Here is a 14055-nt window from a genome sequence, read left to right on the forward strand (position 1 = left end):
ATTTTGCAGAGACGTTTCTGCACACAGTCTGATTTGGATGAAATGGAGCTCCCTCACATCAGCATGCATAGCAAATTTGGCCTGGTCGTGACTGCCTGGTTGTGGTAGAGTCCATGGCTTTGGACACATGGAGCTACATGAGGGTTACCCATCCAGTGTGGCATCCCAAGATATTGGTGTAGCAAAGCAGAGCTCAATTTAAGCAGCTCAGCTTGATTTATTGGCTTTAAGTGCAGCCCAGGGGATGGTGCTGCAGTAACGAGTGGGAAGGAAGATGAAGAGGAGCAGGGAAGTGTTGTGAGATCCATCAAACAGAAGCTCTCAGGTCCCTAAGCACACTAGGCCTGGTGAGAGCCTCCCTGTGAAAGCTGATGTGACACCACTTCTGGGGAAGGCAGCACAGGCTGCGTGTACCCTGGCAGGGCTTTTTACGGGCAGAAAACCAAACGTTATAGATGGGACAACTGTGTCAGTCCCTTGCAAGAGCTGTAACTTGGTACAACAGCCCGAAGTGGTTCATCTCATACTCTTCAGCTTTTATTTGAGGGACTGAGGCTAGTCCTGTCTAAAATGAAAGACTGACACTAGGGCAAGCAGGTCACACTGAGGACTTGAGAAGACCCAAGGTCCATCTGGATGATGTTACACCCTGGTGACTCCTGGCACAACCTTGTTGATGTCTTTTTAGTGCAGCCATTTGAGATGATTGATGGATATTTTTTGTAGCCTGATGGTCTGCTCTGAGGTTTTTTTTTTGGTTCTGCAGCTTTATCTCTTTAGTTGTGTAGTGGAAGCATCTTTGACATGGCTGTTTTCATACTGACAGCACCACGGTGGATCCCCGGGAAAAGCTTGTGATTCTTCAGAAGACGTATGAGGAGATAGAGAGCACAGTGTCCCGGGTGGTGGAGAAGGAGTACAAGCTCCCCATGGATGACCTGTTGCCCCTACTGATGTATGTCGTATCCCGAGCAAAGTAAGTAGAAACTTTTCGTTTCCCAGTCACATTGTTGTGTGGTACCTTAACCAGAAAAAGGACGGCCATGTTTCCAGCTCAAATTATTTAAATTTAAAACTAGGGTTTGTGTTTTAAAATAGAATCATGGAATGGTTTGGGTTGGAAGGAACCTTAAAAATCTTCTAGTTCCAACCACCCTACCATGGCCAGAGACACCTTCCACTAGAGCAGGTTGCTCAAAGCCTCAACCTGGCATTGAACACCTCCAGAGATGGGGCATCCAGAACTTCTCTGGGCAATCTGGTCCAGTGCCTCACCACCCTCAGAGGGGAGAATTTCTTCCTTAGATCTAATCAAAATCTCCCCTCTTTCAGTTCAAAGCCATCGCCCTGTGTCCTGTCACTACACACCCTTGTCCAAAGCCCCTCTCCAGCTTTCTTGTAGCCCCTTTAGGCTGGAAGTTCTCCCTGGAACCTTCTCTTCTCCAGGCTGAACAGCCTTAACTCTCTCAGCCTGTCTTCATAGGAGAGGTGCTCCAGCTCTTGGAGCATCTTTGTGGCTCTCCTCTGGACCTGCTCCAAAAAGTCTATGTCCATGCCTTTTCCTGAGCTGTATTTTGGTTTCTGTGTGCTACCAGCTGCAGTGTGATGGTGTTGGCCATGACACAAAGTGGCTAGGGACTTCTTGAGTGCCCATCTCTTACTCAAGAGGATAGTTCAGGTTTGCCACAGGCAATGTGGTCTTACTTGCTCGCATCTCAGGTTACCATAGAAAACAGGAATATGAAGTCTTCGAAGGGCGATTGTTGATGCCTTCAAGGCATCATCTATATATCATACATCTTCTATTTTCCATTCTCAGTGGGGCACTGTGATTCAGTTTGGAGACTAGGAAGGTCTTGAACACCGACCATCTAGTAATTAGACTTTTCCTGTGTAGGAATGACCATAAATGTAACACATTTCTGCCAAAGAGGCTCTGTCTGTGCTGCTTTCACTGGAACTGCAGGAACCTTCTTACATCCAGCAGAATGAAACTGTACTTTTTTTTCCTGGCAAACTTGAGTCAAAATCCTTGACTGACTTCCTGGATATGCTTGGTCTCCAAAAAAGGGTGAAATGTTTAAACTTGGGGCCATGAAATCCGGAAGGTTTGTTTTTTTTTAGCTGCAGTCATGTTGGATGATGCAGGTTTGTTTGCCAAGTAGCTTTCTGACTGTAGATGAGAGGAGGGAAATAAGAGAGACTGTGTAAAACGGAAGAATTAAAGGGGTTTTTTTTATGATTGAGCACCTTTGCTGAGATCTAGTCATGCCAGGTCCCTCAAGGGCTCAGTTTCCAGAAGATCAAGGTGATGTACAAGGAATCAGCAATGGACTTCCAGATCTGTGCCTCCTTCTCTCCCTAATCCGACTTCAAACGTACACCCACAAACACCAGTGCCCAGAGATTTGCTCTAGTTGTGATTATTTTTTTTTTTTTAATTTTTATTTTTTAACCAGAATACAGCACCTGGGAGCTGAAATCCACCTAATCAGAGACTTGATGGACCCCACCAATCAAGGAGGACTGTATGACTTTCTGTTAACAGCACTGGAGGTAAGGAAATGTTTTCAACAGTGACAGCTGGAAGCTGCATGAGCCTTCCAAGAGCAGGAGAGACACTGACGTGTTACACTCTCATTTAATTTTAGAGGGCTGTCTATATGCCTAGCTCAGGTTATTTTCCTTCTAGTGTAGACCATCTGCTTACCTTTAATTTATAATGTGCAGATTTCATCTTCTGTCTAGCCCGTGGCTTCGCTTTGTGTGCAAGAGACCAGATTTTGGCCCAAAGTTCATAGAATCATAGAATGGTTAGGGCTGGAAGGGACCTTCAAAGGTCATCTAGTCCAACCCCCCTGCAAGGAACAGGGATATCTCCAACTAGATCAGATTGCTCAGGGCCTCGTCCAACCTGGCCTTGAACATCTCCAGGGATGGAGCATCCACCGCCAAGTTCCAAAACTTCTCCTTAATGGGTTGCTCTGTTCTTGCCCAGTCATGCTACGAACACATACAGAGGATGAGACTCCACCAAAGAGAGAACTGCCACGTGACTCAGAGCCCCTGAGCCCCAGGGACCTGGAGACAGCCTTCTCCCTGCTGCACTTTCTTGACCAAACACTGTTGGATGAAGAAGCAATGGAGTCTCTGCTGTTCTGGCTGCCTTTGGAAAGGGAAGAACGGTTATTTATTGGATGAGGGCTTCTTGCTGGGTTTTCTCTTGGACTAGCTCTGATTGTAAAGCACAGGCAATATGGATGCTGTGGGCTAAAAGCCTCCAACGTGCAACCTCAGCTCGTTTTTGGGAATCCCTTTGCGGGAAGCAGCCGAGGTTTCTCTCACCCTGCAGTTTTATTTCACTTTCCTGCAAATGGCAAACCTGCCTCGACACCTCGGTTGTTCTCTCACGTGCTGTGTCACTGGGGAACTGACACCAGGGAGAAGGGGTTGTTTTATGGAAAGTGGTCAAATAAAACCACAAGAACTGTTTTGGTGGGACTGTTTCTGGTTGGCGGAAACGTGGCATGGACTGGAGAGGCCATCTCCATGCTCCTGAACAAGCTGTTCCTGGAGTGAGGTGGCTATTCCTTCATCCCTAAGAGGAAGGTTTTTCCCCTCCTCTTCCTACCTATTCCAAACTCAATACCTCTCCATTGCGTTGTAAAGCTGCTACTGACTAACTCCCTACTTTTATGATCCTTACAAGTGTGTATCCATGCTCTGCAGACTCCAGTTAAAATCTCAGGGATCTCACGCACCTTGGACACGCTGGTGCTGCTTTGTAATTCTGCAGGGGTTCCTGCCTGCCTAATAGAAAGGGCATACGTCGTCCTGGGGTGAGAAATTTCCAATCCTGGCGAGACAAAACATCAAACCACCTGGCTTTCTGCACGGACAGAGCTGCAAAAACACTGGTTTCCTGAAGTGCACAGCTTCACGCTGACGGATTGCCCACTGGGGTACAAATGGGATTAGAACCGGGCTGGGTTTTACGTTGCCTTTGTAAAAGGCAAACGGATATTTGGTATCCTGTTCCTATCAGACAAAAATAGCAATGTCTGAGCTGCACATTTAGAGCAAAAGCTCTTTTGAACTAGATTTTAACCTGCCTCTTTTTTTTTTTTTTAATTTTTTTTTTTTTACAGTTAGACTTTCAATTGTCCAGGTCTGTGACATCAGGAAAAACAAAACAAAACTCTACAGCTCGTTTCCTCCCGTTTATCACAAGTATTATGCTTTAATAAATAGTACACTGATTACAATAGCTAATATATTGGTATGAGAGTATCCCAATGTATATTTTACAGTAACTTTTTATTTAAATAAAGCTGTTTAATTTTTAAGAGAGATTCCAGGCTTGCGTATTTCTTACTCCAATCTTGTCGCTGTCTTCAGGCATTTGAGAACTCGCTTTCCTCTCCTTAAATTCAGAAAATACGCGGCTCCCTCGCTGCCTTCATCATTCACAGGAACGGAGAATTTGAACATCAAATCGCTTTCCTAATGTAATTGTAAGAGAGACTGAATCAATAAAACTAATTTTGGTGCTTCTGTTCCCTGCCGAATTAGTAGGGAAGAACGTGGCTTAAACTTTAAGACCATTTCCTGCAATTAAACGATTATTTTTTACCCCACTGATCACACTAAGCCTTAAGAGGCCTTGTGAAGGATGGCTGTTACACATCTGAGAGATGGCTCAGGTGAAGGGAAAGTGAGAGTGACCAGTTGAGACTCACTTTCCTTTACTGGAACACCTCTTCAGCTACCCTACTGTGCCACCTACCCTGCCTTCGTCCTCCCTTAACTCTATCCCACAGGGAAGAGGAACTAACTGCAGAAATGATGCCTCTTCCCTGAGAAGTGCTGCCTGGATTTTTTGCATCGCAGCAAACTCCTGCCATCCATCCCGATGAGGATGTAGTCTGCTGGAGAGTACAGTGTCTAAACTGGTCTTGAGTACGTTGAGATACTGGTGTAAAAGCTAGACTTGTATTTTTTGCTGGTTTTGCCCAGCAAAGCCAAGTACTTCCAGCTTCATGGGACATGAAAATGAAAAGTACTGTTCACCTAAGCAAACCTTTTATAAAATTGCAATGGTTAGAGTGGTTGGTGCCAATACCAGTTACGTGGCATGCAGTGAGACTGGGGAATACAAGACCAAAAACATGCTTTCCTACCAATACACTGATTTGTCAGCTTTAAACCATTGTTCCTCACCTCTGTGAAATCCCACCTTATTTATGTAAAGAAGAAAGCTCCAGCTGCCTGTCTCTGAGAATGTAAACAGCCCTAAGTACCAGCTGTGAACTTTTAATTTCAGAGTTGCTTAAAACTGGCAGTTTTCCAGTCCAAAGAAACACCCTGCCAGAAGGTTGAATCACTGAGATGTAGTCACAGCTGTTTAACAAAAAAAAAAATAAAAAAAAATTGTCTGTTTCCTCCATACTGCACTCAGGGTATTGATTTTTTTTTTTTTTTTTTTTTAAATTTCAGGTACCACTTCCTACTCAAAATGCAGAATTTCTACTAGAAAATAGGACATGCAAAATGCATGCATGTACAAACTCCACAGGATTATCTAGAAAACAATCAGATTTTTCAGCCTATTGGAGATTTCTACTATTGCACTTTCCAAACACACGGTTATTAGTTGCTCTTACTGGTCAGCTGGTTGGAAATTGAGGAAGTTCTTGAGCTGGAATTCAAGTGAGCCCTAAAGGGGCAACTAAGGTAACAGTGTGCAGCCGTTTGTGCTTTTAGGCTTTCTGACCAACCAGTAAAAGCAAGAGGGACACTTCACTGGAAATATTCTTTTAGCCTAAGGGTAGCATTCAGGTTGCAAATTGTGCTCTGTAACCATGCAGTGGTGCTATTTGGTGTGTTTACAGCATGGCTTTTTTTAGGAGATAATCTGAGGCTACTTGCTCGCTTCCCTGATTATTCAGATCTCTTTTTATCTCCGCTTGATCAAATTCTGTGCCTTGAAATAGTGTGTAGAAATGTGAGAGTAATTCACGTTCTTCCTTTTGAGCTTGGGTGAATCACATAGAATCCCAGAATGGTTTGGGGTGGAAGGGACCTCAAAGATCATCCAGTTCCAACCCCCCTGCCATGGCCAGGGACACCCTCCACTACCCCAGGTTGCTCAAAGCCTCATCCAACCTGGCCTTGAACACTTCCAGGGATGGGGCAGCCACAACTTCTCTGGGCAACCTCTTCCAGTGCCACATGCTTAAATTATTAGTGGCAGATTTGCTATCAGGACTCCAGGTTCCTGACATGTTAAATTCAAACCTGCAAGCCCTGGAGGGGTATGAAGGCTGACTCTACCTGAGACTTTCAGCTTTATAGAGGTGTCACTGTACAGGAAAACAGTGCAGTCAGCTTTTCCACATCCAGGCTACAGCTGTTGAGGCAGCTCAGGCTCCAAGGGAAGCTAGCTAACAAGGGTGCTCTAATATTTAAAAAAAAAAAAAAAGCGCTGAGCTGTGCCTGGAAGCAGGACAGGTCTTAAAACAATTTAGATGTGACCAGACAAAGCAGAGCTTAACTGCTGGAGCCTGCAGTGCAGGTTTGCTGTCTGCTCTCAGAAGCAGAGGGAATATGGTGCAGACCACTGCGATCCGTGTTTAGTGCTGACAGACCTAAGCTTGATCCACAGGGGATTTCTGTTCCCCTTCCCTGGATGCACACTCAGCAGCAGTGCTCATAATAACCTACTAATGTGATTTGGGTTTTTCCTTTAGCTGAGATTGGTTTTTCCTTTCCCTCAGTTCAAGAAGGACGAGGAACTGCTGGAGAGAGTCCAGCGCAGGGCCACAAAGATGATGAAGGGAGTGGAGCATCTCCCTTCTGAGGAAAGGCTGAGGGAGCTGGGTCTCGTTAGCTTGGAGAAGAGGAGGCTGAGGGGGGACCTCATTAATGTTTATAAATACGGAAAGGGTGACTGCCATGAAGATGGAGCCAGGCTCTTCTCAGTGGCATCCAATGATAGGACAAGGGGAAATGGATATAAGCTGGAACATAGGAGGTTCCGCTTCAGCATGAGGAAGAACTTCTTCCCAGTAAGGGGAACAGAACACTGGAACAGGCTGCCCAGAGAGGTTGTGGAGTCTCCTTCTCTGGAGATGTTCCAAACCCACCTGGACGCGTTCTTGTGTGATCTGAGCTAGGTGGTCCTGCTCAGGCAGGGATTAGATGATCCTTTGAGGTCCCTTCCAATCCCTGACATTCTCTGATTAATTACTCTAGATACTCAAACGCTGTCGACCTAATTCAGTTGTCTTATGAACGTACTCTCTCCCCACTCCCTATTAAGGCTCTTTGTAGTTAAACTGCAACAGCTGTTAAACAGGGAGGAGCCAGCCTCCTGCAACCACCCGTTTTGCCAAAGGTTGGTTTTACAAAGACCGGAGTAAATAGGAAGTCAGAGTAGCGCTGTATCTATTGCTGCTTTCAAGTGGTGGAGCAATGCCTCCGGAGGTGGAGAAAGTGAGGTCAGGTCTAGCTTCTTGAAATCTTCGTTAGCGCTCAGTGATGTTAACACCTTCACGGTCCTCTTCAAATCAAACACTGCGTGGAGCATGCCCAAGGTGGAAATGGCAGCTTTCGGAGTGTTCTTTGCCGAAGCTTCGTCATCAAGGCCGTTTTCCAAGACAGAAATCCTGTTCTCTGCAATAACTTTGAGGAAGTTGTAGAACTCCTTGTAGTCTATACCCGTGCAGGACTTCATGATCAACTAAGGGAGAGGGGAAAAAAAGAAAAAAACAAACAGCATTGAAATGGAAATAATCCTCTTTTATTTACAGTCAGAATTACAAAGCCATATTTTATCAAGCTGGTAACTACCTGGAATCGTAAGTAACCATTTTTAATTGTGGTTTTTTTTTTGTAATTCCCTGATGGTGTTAAAATTCTTGACCTTACTTGAAATGCCACTAGCCCCAAAAGCAGAAGTCTGTTTCTTACAAGTACTAAATGTTTTTTGAAACTGTTTTTGAAGGATATCAACCTAGCAGCAGTAACAGCCTCCAGAAATCAACTTTGCATTTGTTTCATGCTTAAGATTTTGGAAGCATATGAGCTCCAACGCTGCTCAATATAGTTACATGTTCTGAAAGCATCACTTTGCAGACACAGAAACCTGCTGCCACCTTCCCCTTAATTTTGCCTGTTTCAGATTCACCGTTTCATCATGACTGGTCTTTAAACCAGTTCTTCTGTTGACACAAAAAAGCACTTTTATTTTATAAAGGGGAATGTAAATACCACATAAAGGACTGATCTCGATGCTAACAGTAACCTTGATGGTTGAAGAACAGCTGAAGGATTAGTTTTTCAGACAACACCCTAACCTCCTTGACAGAGCAAATATGCACTGGCACAAGCCTTTCTCTATGTTACTCAAATAACATTTGATTTCCTGCAAAACAAAGTTGTCACCAGTTCCTACTTCCAAATGAAACGTCTTAATTCCAGGTATGAGGTTAAGGACTTGTGTGTCTTAGAACTCATAAAGTGGTGCAACGCACCCTAGAGTTCTATGATCCTCTAATTGAGAGTCAGGCAGCTGGCATCGTGTTGTTATACCTGGCATTGCAGGTGCCAATCATCTATAGGGTCCTTCCATTCATTGATTTCCCGCTGGACAGCTGCTAATTCATCCTGCAGGAAGCACCACATGATAGCCACATTGCAGCCATTCACCCAGTTGTGGTTAATGGAAATGGTGTCCTCCTGAAGGAATAATTTAAATGGTTATTAGGCTCTACGTAGGAAAGTGGGAGAAAACAGCTGTGACAACACCAATGCTGCAAAAAGGAAAACCATATTCTTCAGTAAGGCAAAACGCTTCTTTGGCACCACCACCACCACTGGGCTGAAAGGCTGTCTGTTTCTAACGTCCCTGAACAATCCAACCTTGTTTCACTCTGTAAACTGGCAAACGTCTCTAGTTCCCCTGTCTGACCATACCTCTTAAGGGCACAAAGGTGGGAGAAGGTGGTGGGGAGAAAGGAACAAGTTTTTTAATTTTGGTTTGTAATCATGAAGACCAATTTGTTAGCACTGTCCATTACTAAATTACAATTTGCAGTGAGAAACCAAGATTAACAGTTTCATCGTAAGTCCAGCTCACCCAGCATCTTATTTCCCAGTGACTAGTAGCATCTAACAAGGAAAAACATAAGAATCATAGAATCATAGAATGGTTAGGGTTGGAAGGGACCTCAAAGATCATCTAGTTCCAACCCCCCTGCCATGGGCAGGGAAATCCTCCACTACACCAGGTTGCCCAAGAAGAGAGGGTGCAGACAGCTTCTTCAACTGTACACTCTCCCAACTTCTAGTGGTCAATGACCCAAGGAGCTTACGAGTTCAGGCTTGCTTTTAGCCACCATCTTAAGAAGCCACTGGTAGACCTTTCCCTAAACTTTTCTGCAGCCCAGTTAGACTTTTGCCATCTACAACATGCTGTGGCAATAAAAGTTTGATCTGATTCAAGCCTGCTGCCTGATGATCTCTCCACGTTACGAAAAGGCTGCTATCAGATATCTTACCAGATTGTAAACTTGATGGTGCCATCCACTGGGGATGAAGACTATCTCCCCTGCTTCCTGCACAATCTCAACAGGGGGCTGACTTTGGTTGTAGCGAGGGTAAACACTCCTGTCCTGAAGACTAGGTGCAGTCACGTCGAAGGGCAGGTTGCCATGGCGGTCTTTCAGGTAGTCCTCCTGTCCCGCGGGGTACAACAGCCATCTCTTTCTCCCACATATATTGGCTGACCAGCTATAGGAACGGAAGACATCAGCATGGAACGGAGTCCTGCGGGGCAAACAGGAGGTCTGAGTGAAGACAATGCCTGAAAGCTGCAAAACGAATCAAAGTCTGTGAGAATCAGACACACACACAGAAATCAATGTTTGCCACGCAAACCTGATCCCAAATTATCATCCTCTTCATTTAAGTCGGACTACTTTAAAAGGCCACTATAGCTGCAAAATATTGCGGTGTTTTACAGCCTCTGTGCTTCTCCGTTAGTTAGTTTGGAATCTGTCCCAAAAATACCTCAACGGCACGAGATTCTGTGACGTGAACCGATGAAAATATTCCAACTGCAATTTCATCACCAATGCTGGACTTAATTTTTCACCTGCAAAATACTTGGCCAACTCATCGGCACCCCTCTGAGCCTTCTGCTGATTTTGCAAATCGCGAGTGGCTGATGATTCCCGGGGAGTTTCTGCTCTAAAACCTTACATAAGCTAGCTGGCAACTTTTGCAGATTTTGGGTGTGCAATTCAGGGCTTTTTGGAAACACAAAAGCACTTTAGCTGACGGCATAAGGATAGCTCACATCCAGAACCAAGTGAGCTGCTTGAGAAACAAGACTGGCTGGGTCGAGGTACAACACTCTGCAGTATAGAATCCCAGAATGGTTTGGGTTGGAAGGGACCTCAAAGATCATCCAGTTCCAACCCCACTGCCATAGGGAGGTACACACCCTCCACTACACCAGGTTGCCCAAAGCCTCATCCAACCTGGCATTGAACACTTCCAGGGATGGGGCAGCCACAGCTTCTCAGGACAACCTGTTCCAGTGCCTCACCACCCTCAGAGGGAAGAATTTCTCCCTCAGATCCCATCAAAATCTCCCCTCTTTCAGTTTAAATCCATTGCCCCTTGTCTTATCACTATACACCCTTGTAAAAAGTCTCTCTCCAGCTTTCCTGTAGCCCCTTCAGGCACTGGAAGGCTGCAATAAGATCACCCCGGAGCCTTCTCTTCTCCAGGCTGAACAGCCCCAACTCTCTCAGCCTGTCTCCAAAGCAGAGGTGCTCCAGCCCTCCCATCATCTCCGTGGCCTCCTCTGGGCCCGTTCCAGCAGCTCCATGTCCTTCCTGTGTATGGCCACACTGTCTCTGCAGCATGCTGCTATCCTGAAGGGTAATGTGCTAATCCCCTGCAACATTAATCTTGAAAAAGGAGGATGTAAGAACGACACGCTGCCTTACCATGAACCTTTAGGTCCCATGTAGACAAACCGGTAATCATCCACAGCTACAGCATCCCAGTACTCATTCAGCCAGTCGGATGAGAAATACACAGGGGTTGTATAAACATCTTGCTCGGGGAAAGCTCTTAAAAAGATAATGTGGTGGAAATCAGGCTCAGAAAAATGCAGCGTTGCTCCTTCTTCTGCAGTTCCCCAAACCCAGATAGAGAGACCAGTCGGGTCTCTAGCAGGCCATTAATACTTTGCTGCCATCTCCTTCATGTTACTGACAAGCCTGAGTTGCACGCAAAACACAGGTAACTGCTTTTCTGTCTCCCAGGAAAGCTATGAAGGTTAACTACTATTTGGGAGACTCCTAATTACGGCAAAGACAGTTCCTAATAAACACATTCTCTCTAGATGAGACGCCTGCAAGACTGGTTGTCCATCTGGATGACAGGTCAGCGGTGCGAGGGTTAGGAGGGAAGGCAGGCTGTGGGATTTTGACAAGTGTGTGGTCTCCTCCTGCAGGATATGCTGCCCCTTTCCCAGCCTAGGCTGCATGTGCCGACTTCCTGCAGCAAGACACAGCACTGGTGTCTGAGAAAGCAGACGAAAAAGGAAGCAGAGACTGACAAACTTCCTCTTTTGTGAGCCACTGGCACACTCAAAAATGAAAACAAGAGGTGATCACAAGAAAGTTGGATGAACAGCAGGATACATTGAAGGAAGAAGACATTTGAATGAAAAGATGTCAAAGTCCTACACAGACACGGGGAACGGACAGTGCATCCGCCTTGCAAGCAGCAGGCTGGAGGAGAAGGAAAGTCAGAACAGGGTGAAGAGAACTTGAACGACTGGGAAGGTTAACAGAAAATGGAGAATAAAGGATTACAACTCACACATGCTCACTGAATTAAACACAACTAGAAATGTCCCCCTTTGTTTTAAGATGTAAGGTTTGTGCTGTAGTAGTTGAACAAAAGCCAGAGGTTCCATCCACATGGTCTCCACAAGGATAACACAGACTCACTTAAAACATGGATGAAAAGTAAAGTGCTCAAGAATGTCAGCCTCTTCGGGAAACAACGACTTGTTTAAGGATCTTGCTGCGAGACGTACGCCAAGAACTGTGCAACAGAAGACTGTTAAGCACCTGCCCACCAAAATATCAAACAGCACTGGCAGCATTTAAACAGTCGGGCATGTGAAGTCTCTGCAGCAGCTCTGTGCTGTGCATGGTATGCAGGGGTTTCCACAGTGCTCTCTTACCTGCTCAGGTGCCAGTCCTTTAGGTAAAGGCACCCTTGGGATGAACGGTAGCCATTTTTAATGTATTCTTTCCAGTAATTTATATACTCCTTGAAGGGGAGCTGCTTCTTCGGGTTAGAATTGTACTCCTTGACATCACAGTTGGCAACAGGTACTACAGCCTCTCCTGAAATATAAACTCTTTGAGCCCAGCAGGGGACATCACCTTAACCTTCTCCACTGCACAGACTCTAATATCTGGGCCCTGCAACACTAAGTACAGTACAAACACAACAAGCAACAATCCCTAGCCCAGCTCTCACTCCCAGCAGCCTCATTCTAGGCAAACACGATTCAGACCTCAAGCTTTTTATCCAATGTGACCTGAATTTTCCTCTTAAACTACTTGAAGAGTGAGGTATTGTTTCGTATTAAATATACTAAACCTGAAGAGATATTTCCCTGTCTCTACAGAATACTTTCCCCTTGCCTGGGGAAAGCGTCGAGCAGCTCCTGAGGTTAAAGTTAAGCAGGTATATAAATCCCCACAGCTAAATTATACAACACTTTTTATTTTATTTCATCATGAGAATAAATTTGAGATCAGAAACTGTGAAATATAAAGTTTGAGTAATTAACTTAGAATTCTGGAGAATTGCTTGGTTTTGTCTAATGGTTCTATTCCTAAGATTAAAAAAAAAAAAAGCTGTGTCATTCAGCATACATGTTTTAATCAGGTATTAAAAACGCCACGACTTACCAAACTTCTGCAGCAGATAATCAAAGTTAGGCTTTCCATCCCAGGTAACCCAATTTCTCCTGCTGCCCCAGTCTTCAGTGAATTTAGCTGAGAAAATACAGGGATGGTTGGGAATCAAATAATCCCGGAAAAAGTCTGAATAAGTGAACGATTCTACTTTTTCAATAAAGTCAACGTGCCCCCCGGGCAGGCAGAATGCACCCTGAGATGAACTGTTGTAGTCACGAAAAAAGGCAGTGGAACAGGCGAAGGTTGCCCTGTCCATGCAGGCTGGATACCCTTCCTGGCTCCGCCAAGACAGCGTCGAGCAGCTGCTATCCCGTTACTTCTCAGCAAAAAAAACCTACTTTAAAATGTGACTCGAGTCTCTAAATCCGTGAAAACTCACAGGAAAACATAAACAGACCGAGGTAAACCAAGAAGTCGTGCAGGAGCACCCCACCATGTTGTGCTAATTAGGATATTTCATAGTTTATAAAAGTTTAATGCCGGTGGGATGTCTGACAACGGAGTCACGCTACGGATGAAGGCGTCGTTTTCCTCTCATCACCTTCTTGCCAGGGCCACCACGCTCTCTGGGAACGACCAGCAAAGGCTGGCTCCTTCCTGAAACAGCAGAAACATTAATTTCAGTCGGATACCCCTGCTAAATGCATTAATTACAGGGGTGGAGGGAAGGAAACCCCCTAAATATTTTGGGCCCTGGGAAACCACTGCAGCCCAGCGACTCTACTGGGGCTGATCCCTTGGTGAGGAGAAGATATAATCTCTGGCGTGCCCCACCCTTCCCAGACCTTTCTCTACGGACCAGGCAGCAATTTTATTATTTTTTTTTTTTTTAAAAAAAGGTAAATAATAGTAAGTAAAAGGGAGGGGGGAGCCTGAGCGTAGAGGGGGAGGGAGGGACGGCCGGAGGAGGCCCGAAGGCAAATGAGGCCGCGTACCCTCAAGGGATGGGCTTCAGGAGAGGGGAGACACCGGGGGTGAAGGGGAGACCCGGGCTCTCCGGGGAGAGAAAGGAGCCGCCATGAGGCGGTTCCCTCAC

General features: G+C 45.5%; 2 protein-coding genes across 2 annotated transcripts in view; one reads left to right on the forward strand and one right to left on the reverse strand.

The window, feature by feature from the left end:
* Positions 1–4062, forward strand: part of ALS2CL (ALS2 C-terminal like) — a 51595-nt gene extending 47533 nt beyond the window's left edge. The window contains exons 24-26 of the mRNA XM_086614693.1: positions 827–976; positions 2460–2556; positions 2999–4062. Of these exons, the coding sequence (XP_086470819.1) occupies positions 827–976; positions 2460–2556; positions 2999–3070 (319 nt within the window). The 3' untranslated portion in view covers positions 3071–4062. The remainder of the gene's footprint in view (positions 1–826; positions 977–2459; positions 2557–2998) is intronic.
* A 3171-nt stretch (positions 4063–7233) lies between these two features.
* Positions 7234–13345, reverse strand: JMJD4 (jumonji domain containing 4). The gene is made up of 6 exons (XM_009981566.2): positions 13011–13345; positions 12272–12437; positions 11019–11144; positions 9561–9828; positions 8593–8739; positions 7234–7741 (listed from the first exon to the last, which is right to left on the reverse strand). The coding sequence occupies exons 1-6, from the start codon at positions 13273–13275 to the stop codon at positions 7430–7432; spliced, it is 1284 nt and encodes a 427-aa protein (XP_009979868.1). The 5' UTR covers positions 13276–13345; the 3' UTR covers positions 7234–7429.
* Between the last annotated feature and the right edge of the window lie 710 nt (positions 13346–14055).

The sequence above is a fragment of the Tauraco erythrolophus genome, chromosome 7 (genome assembly GCF_009769465.1).
Source record: "Tauraco erythrolophus isolate bTauEry1 chromosome 7, bTauEry1.pri, whole genome shotgun sequence".
Taxonomy (NCBI): domain Eukaryota; kingdom Metazoa; phylum Chordata; class Aves; order Musophagiformes; family Musophagidae; genus Tauraco; species Tauraco erythrolophus.